Here is a 7,750-nt window from a genome sequence, read left to right as displayed (position 1 = left end):
AAAATAATTTAGTCTTTAATAAACTGAATAATAATACAAAAATAATTAATTCCTTAAAGATCATATTAAATCTAAAATTTAAATAAAAAGATATTCTATTTTTAATGGGGGTGGTACTGTAAAATAGATTAGAAGCTAATAATTATATGAATATTATTATTTAATCTATTTTTGATAGCATATAATGTTGAGGCGTTTATGAATTTCAACGAGTCAACCGCAAACGCGTAAGCACTCGGCAGGCAGTAATATCTTTCTCCTACTACTACTTCCCTCCCTCCCTATATATAAATTTCCAGCTTTTATATATATTTAGCATCACCGCAGTCCCTTCATTCTCGGAATCTTCTTCCTCGCATCTCCAAAACCAACAGAACAAACACCAGAAGAAGCGAGAGGAAGCGTTGATTTTTTTTTTTTTTTCTTTGTAGACTGATAGGAAACAAAACAGGGGAAAAAAATGCAGGGACTTGTAGTGCGGAGGGTGTTGTTCGGAAGAAACTCTGCGATTGCGCAGCGTTGCCTCTCTCAGGTGGCATCGAAGGAGGCCTCTCTAACTGATAATGATGTTTTCATCCCAAAAATGCCCCCCTTCGATTACTCTCCTCCCCCCTACGACGGCCCTTCCGCCGACGAAATCATGGCGAAGCGGAAGGAGTTTCTCAGCCCTTCCTTGTTTCACTTCTACAAGAAGCCCGTGAGTCCGCACCAAACCTCATCTTGCATCTGTAAATATAAAGCATTTACTGTTTTAACCTTTGAGCATGATAATCAAAGATCGAGTTTTTTCTTGGGTTAATTTCTCTGTGTGTGTGTGTGTCTATATATACGTGTGAGATTGTAATTGATGTTCCAGTTTTTTTTTTTTAATGGTGGGGCTGGGGGGTGGCTTTGATAGCTGCACGTTGTAGCGGGGAAGAGGCAGTACTTGTTCGATGAGGAAGGGAGGAGATACGTGGACGCTTTCGGCGGGATCGCTACGGTTTGCTGCGGGCACTGCCATCCCGATGTGGTGGACGCCATCGTCAATCAAACCAAGCGCTTGCAACACTCCACCGTCCTGTACCTCAACTCCGCCATCGCCGATTTCGCAGAGGCCCTCGCCTCCAAGTTGCCCGGCGACCTTAAGGTTCCTAGTTAAAATATTTACCAAATTTTATGATAACATCTCGTTATTTCTAATTCACCGATTCACAACTGATCGGAAAAAGCTGAATCTATATATATTTTGGATCGACTTTATTAAAGAAATTGGGATCACCGTAGGTGGTGTTTTTTACGAATTCTGGGACAGAAGCGAACGAGTTGGCGATAATGATGGCCAAGTTGTACACAGGGTGCCACGACATAATATCACTGAGGAATGGATATCATGGAAACGCAGCGGGGACGATGGGGGCCACCGGACAGAGCATATGGAAATTTAATGTCGTACAGGTACTTCACATTGTTGTCACGGCTCTTGTATTGATCTTAATTTCCCTTGACAAAGTGCCCACGACTCTGAACCCAAGTTAGGGACTAAGATGGCAAAGTTGCGTGATGAGTTAAGTGGTAATGCTAGGTAAGGTACTTCGTATATTTTTTATTTAAAAGAATGAGGTTTATTATGAAAAATTAGTTTTAAATTTAAGCAAATTTAATTTAATTCTTTTAAATTATATTTTATAAAGAATAAATCTATTCATTATTTATTTTTTTATTATTTTATAATATAATATTAAATGATAGATTTACAAGTGAAATATAATAAAAATATACGATATGACATGTATGGTAGACCCCGTACATCAAATATAAAAATTTGCACGTAACAAATTAGATAATATAATTTTAAACGTCTTGCAAATTAAAAATTTGTCACGTCATTAGTGTGAAAGTTGTATACTTCATATAGTCTTATAAATATAATTTTCATTTTAAATATCCAAATCAAACGTCTTCTTCCGGCCTGTCAGTATCAAAAGCATGTCACATTCACACCATAATGAAGCACTAGCGTATTAGCTTTTTAAACTTCAATTCTATAACCCTTTTAAGTGCTAAAAAGTAAGCTAAACAAATAGCTTAATAGTTTTGTAGTTCAGCCATAAGATTGATTAGAACTGCAGTTGATGATAGTTTTCATTGGATGTGTATAGTTATTCGGAAATTGTTATTGTTTTAAAAGTTTAAACAAATAGAAAAAAAAGTAGATTTTATTATTTATTTTATATTTTAAGAGTTACACGTACTAATTTTGCTTCAATTTAAATGAAAACATGGTGTAAAATAAATCGGTGCAAGTTCCTGTTTTCTTCTAATCTGTAGCAAAAAAGGACAGTATTATATTTCCTTTCGTGGATGTCCAACAAAAACCAATCGGCGTTCATTTTCATATGACTCATTGTCCACTTTATTACTGATTCGTGACCATGATTCGACTGAAAAGGACAGAGGGTTTTTGGTCTTGGGCTATATGGTTCGATTGTTAGGTGGCTTGTAAAGAGGTCACATCATGGAGGATGAGGAAGCATATTATAGTTAGCTTTTGGGACAAGGTAACCCCACCTTGCATTATCAACAGTGCTAAAACTCAGACCAACTGGACAATCACAGCTATTGAACTAAGCATTATAAACGATGTTGAAACTGTCACCATGACCATTGTGGTAATATTCGAACAAACTTGATGTCAATTCGATTCTGCCAAATTGCCATTGTAATCAAGATTTTTTTCGGTGCGGATGTAGGGGGAATGGGTATCATGATTTCTGTTTGTAGAAAACGAAAAAGTAGGCCACGAGTCTGACCTCCTCAATTTATAACACAGAACACAAGTAATTAAGAACTACTTGTTTTATGATTTGGGTTGTTTCAAATCAGGAGCTAGCCTCAATACTTGATCAATGACTTTTATGCTTTGTTGAACAAAACATGCAATTTATATAAGCTTTTATTTCTTGTCTGTGGAACCTAGTAACCTTAGACAATGATACTAAGAAGATGTAATTTGATTTTAACCAATATAGATATAGAGGTTGACCAACAGATATATGCTGCTACTATACTAATGTTTATAGCTTTGGTCAATAGAGCGGAGTTCATCATGCCATGAATCCAGACCCATACAGAGGTGTTTTTGGCTCACAGGGTGAGATGTATGCAAAAGATGTCCAAGATCTTATTGATTTTGGAACTTCTGGAAATGTTGCTGCTTTTATATCTGAAGCAATTCAGGTAAATCATCTACCCCCGAAATTGTTCATTCCCTCCTATATACAGACACTATTCATAGTCCTTAACCTCATTTTTATGTGTAACAGGGTGTGGGGGGGATTGTAGAATTGGCCCCGGGTTACTTGCCTGCTGTCTATGGTAGTATTAAGAAGGCAGGAGGACTTTGTATTGCTGATGAAGTTCAGTCTGGGTTTGCCCGCACAGGGAGTCACTTTTGGGGTTTTGAAACCCAAGGTGTCGTGCCTGACATAGTCACAATGGCAAAGGTTCATTTTCTCTCCTTTCTTTTGCTCATTATTTATTGGGGTTCTGGAGATGTTGATGAGAACTTGGTGGTACAGTAACATTATAGAAGTCAACTTGCCATCTTTGAAAAGATTTTGGAGTTTAAACTTTAATACCTTTTATCTGGTACCGAAGCTCATTTTATTTAAAACAAAAAACAAAAAATGCCCTCCCCATTGTTAAAGAAAACAAAAATTTTATTAATATGATTGACTGAGTCACTATTTTTAATATAAAATAACTGATTTAGCCAATCACATCAGTGAAGTGTAAAAATAGTACGCAAAAAGTGACTGTATATAACAAATCTCAAAAGAAAAACATGTTTTACAAACCTGATCATTAACACCAAATGCATCACTGATGAAAACCTGCCACCAAATTTGTTAGCACTCTGTTTGGGAGGATTGCATGAATGAGTACTTGTAGTGATTCAAATCTTCAGTAGTGCTTAAAATGATTAGAAAGCTTAAAATTTAGGATGTCAGAAGTCATCCATTCGCTTCATTTCAAGCTGTTACACAAAGCTTCATAATTTTGCTGGTTTATCTTGACTGTTTTTGTTATCTTGGTATCTGCAGAGCATTGGAAATGGCATTCCCCTGGGAGCGGTGGTAACAACTCCTCAGATTGCAGAGGTTTTGACTCGCCGCAACTACTTCAACACTTTTGGTGGGAATCCAGTATGTACCGCTGCAGGACTGGCAGTTTTGAAAGTGATCGAGAAAGAAAATCTACAGGAGAATGCACTTGCTGTGGGGTCATACCTGAAAGACAGACTACTTGTCCTCAAGGATAAATATGAAAGTAAACTGTTCTCCACAAGGCTTTGCGTCTAGGCAATTAAACCTTTTTATAACTTTACAGTCTCTCATTTTTCTCTGTTCTACCATACTGATATATGCAGTTATTGGAGACGTGAGGGGAAGGGGACTTATGCTTGGAGTTGAACTTGTCACCGATCGCCAGCTGAAAACTCCTGCGAAGGCTGAAATTCTTCATGTATTGGGCCAGATGAAAGGTCCGCATTTCTCTCATCTGCCATACCTTAAAACTCATTAGCTACAACTTAAGTCTCATTCTAGCAGCTAATGGAAATCTGTGGATATTGCAGAATTGGGAGTGTTGATTGGGAAAGGTGGATTCTATGGAAATGTGTTTAGAATCACGCCTCCCCTCTGCTTCACCAAGGAAGATGCAGGTAGGTCCCTCTTTACTTCCTTAACGTGTCAACAACCGAGCAAATTAGTGACTCGAAATCTCAAGTTACCTTTGATGACATTGGTATCATTGCCACAAGTTCCTTTGCTAAAGATGCTTTCCTTTTGGGGTGCAGATTTCCTTGTGGATTCTATGGATTATATCATGTCTAAGATGTGAAGCCCTCCCATCTATATGTGGATGAAGATGTCTAAATTCGATCGTTTACAAATTGTACTAAATAGTGGTGTATGATTTCGTCTATTCAGTAAGTGAAAACTATTACCATATAAAAATACCAGGTATCTACATCTGCTTGAATGAATTGCTATGATCCTTAAAAAACAATGAGTCAACTCCTCGTTGTCTCTCGGTAAATCTATTGGTCTTCAGTTTGGTGATCTTGGTTCTTTACTTTCTGTCTCTTTCAAGCTTGCATCCGAATATTTGTTTATAATCCTTGCCAACCCATTTAACATAAACCAAACCTTTATCAATCGAATTTATAAGATTGTTCCTGTATGGGTACTCTATATCTTGATTTTAATTTGTACTTGAAAAAAGATCTTTAGATTAATGTTCCATACATAATTGGGATGAAAATATAGTACTACATGATTGTTCAGGAAAGGTTTCTCATATGTCTGACGCGTTCTTTTGTTAAACTCATCATAATCTCCAAGAATATACTATACTAAATGGGAGAAGCTTTAAAAACACGAAATGATAGAATCATTTTTTATAGTTATATAAAAAAGAAAAAATGATTAAATCATTTCATTTTTTGTAAAAATCATCTTAATATATATTTCCTTATTCTTCACTTTCTTTCTTTAGATAGGGTATAAGAATCTAGATTCTTCCCTGATATTTTCCTCCATCTCAGGATTTTGAAGAATTAGTTTAATAATGCTAACCTATCTTAGAAAATATATAAAACAAAATCCGTTTTTTCCTCGTCAGTTCTTATTGTCTGGCTTACTAAAAGAGGGTTTAAAGTGGAGGACTGACAATGGAGAAAAAATCAGAATATGAGGCAACAAATGGTTATCATCTCCTTCGTCTCTCTTCATGTGCAATCTCCTGTAAAGATTCCTAGTGGGGAGGCCAATGTTAACTTGTAAATTAATGAACAAGCCAAAGAGTGGGATGAGGCACTTGTCAAATAGATATTTGAGGAAGAAAAAGCTGAGCATATATGCAAATACCTTTAGGGCTAATTTGGATGTTGAGTATCTTATTTCATCTCAACATCCAAACAATCGAATACTTTTTAATTTTTTTATCTAATCATTACCTAATCATTACAACTTTTTCAAACTTCTAAACAAAATACAAAAAGTAATTCAACTTTTTCAAGTCATAAAACAAAAATAACAATACAAAATAATATTTTAATAATATTTTAACTTTGTAATATTTTTGTTCAACTTTTTCTCTCTCATTTTCTATAACCCCATAAAATATCTTAATTCAAATAATTTAACTACTATATAAATTTTTTATTTCATCTTATCTCAACATCCAAACAAGGTCTAAAGTAAGTTGGGAACTAAGGATAAGCTAGTCTAAGGATATACTAAAGATGGTATGCACTCCTAACTATTAGGAGTGCATACCATGTGGATATGAATAGAAAAAGAAAATGTAAAAGGGGAATCCTTAAAGGTGAGAGGCAAGCGGGTCGAAGAACATGTGGGAGTTAAATATCCTTGGTTTAGTGAAGATGTTTCTTTAGAAAGCATGAAATAACATTTTGCCTAATAGAAATAATCTTTATAGGAAGAGAATTGTAGATAGCCCCTTATGCCCAATCTATGAAAGACACGAAGAGTTGGTAATGCATGCTCTATGAAGCTGCCCATCTACAAGTGATGTGTTGCCAGAAAGCTCAAGTCCAATTCAGAAATGGGTTTCAGTTGAAGTGAACTTTCTTGAGTTGTGAGAGAAACTGATGTGGAAGTTTAAAAGGGCAGAGATGGAGTGGATTGCTACTACCATGCATCAGATATGCCTAAAAAGAAATAAGTTTATTTTCAAGAATCAGTTTTACAACCCAAGGAAGGTGATTCAGATGAATAGTGGGGGAATAGAAAATTTTTAGTCTGCCCAAGAATCGCTGAATGAGAGACACTCAACAACTGATATAGGAAGATCAACTAAATGTTGGGAAAAACCAAATGTGAATGTTGTAAAGGCTAATTGGGATGCTGCTTTAGATCCAAAAGGCAAGATAATGGGGTTGGGGATCATCATAAGGGATGCTATGGGGAAAATATTGGTTTCAGTGTGTGCTAACATAAGGAATCAGTAAAGGCATGTTACTCAGCCTACATTAGCAAAGTGTTATTCCCTTTGGAGGGCCATTGAAGTATGTAATGATCTAGCATTTAGGAATGTGATATTCGAAGGGGATGCATTGGCAATTATCAAAGTTATGAATAGAATAGTGGAAGACTCCTCCAAGGGGTGGAAATTCATGTTCGCGGGTCATATATGTATTGTGTCAATTCATAAATATTCAGCTATATAATTTTACCTAGACCCTTTAAGCTAATCGTGTCAGATCTTTAAACTCTAACACGATTTATTTAAATAACAGGTCATATCGTGTCACTTATTTTGACTCGTTTAATAATTAATTAGAAATTAGCCAACATGACATGACTCATTTTAACCTGTTTTATGTAAATGAGTTGAATTCATCAATATAAGCCATTTGATATGGGTAACATAAATTTACATAAAATTAAAGATATATTTATTAATAACCACAATATCTTTTTTTTTTAAAGACAATTAGAGTACCCACTAACAAAAAAATATCAATATTTTCTCATATTTTAACTTATAATAAAATCAATATTACAATTCCTATATTAACAAATATGAATATAGGTTCAAAATTATAATTTTAACAATAAAAATATAAATATATTTAGAAATACAAATATTACAATCTAACAATAATAAAATTGTGATGGTAAGTAAAAATTTAAACGAGTCATAGCGAGTTGGTTTTGTGTTAAGCGAGTTGACTCGTTAT

General features: G+C 35.1%; 1 protein-coding gene across 1 annotated transcript; it reads left to right on the top strand.

Moving 5' to 3' along the window:
• Positions 1-219: 219 nt before the first annotated feature.
• LOC122279871 (alanine--glyoxylate aminotransferase 2 homolog 2, mitochondrial-like) lies at positions 220-5,105 on the top strand. Its single transcript, XM_043090758.1, has 9 exons — positions 220-697; positions 899-1,129; positions 1,267-1,437; positions 3,076-3,219; positions 3,306-3,485; positions 4,086-4,311; positions 4,412-4,525; positions 4,619-4,705; positions 4,841-5,105. The coding sequence occupies exons 1-9, from the start codon at positions 461-463 to the stop codon at positions 4,882-4,884; spliced, it is 1,434 nt and encodes a 477-aa protein (XP_042946692.1). The 5' UTR covers positions 220-460; the 3' UTR covers positions 4,885-5,105.
• The last annotated feature ends 2,645 nt before the right edge of the window (positions 5,106-7,750 follow it).

The sequence above is a fragment of the Carya illinoinensis genome, chromosome 10, assembly GCF_018687715.1.
Source record: "Carya illinoinensis cultivar Pawnee chromosome 10, C.illinoinensisPawnee_v1, whole genome shotgun sequence".
In the NCBI taxonomy this organism is placed as follows: domain Eukaryota; kingdom Viridiplantae; phylum Streptophyta; class Magnoliopsida; order Fagales; family Juglandaceae; genus Carya; species Carya illinoinensis.
The sequence above is the reverse complement of the archived record's forward strand: the minus strand, read 5'-3'. Positions and strand labels throughout refer to the sequence as shown.

What these genes read in the sequence shown, in the direction of transcription:
- LOC122279871 (XM_043090758.1), top strand. Translation starts at nt 461, where the DNA reads ATGCAGGGACTTGTAGTGCGGAGGGTGTTGTTCGGAAGAAACTCTGCG. An exon ending in TTATATCTGAAGCAATTCAG is followed by an intron (nt 3,220 to 3,305) that starts GTAAATCATCTA and finishes TATGTGTAACAG; the next exon opens with GGTGTGGGGGGGATTGTAGA. An exon ending in CCTCAAGGATAAATATGAAA is followed by an intron (nt 4,312 to 4,411) that starts GTAAACTGTTCT and finishes TGATATATGCAG; the next exon opens with TTATTGGAGACGTGAGGGGA.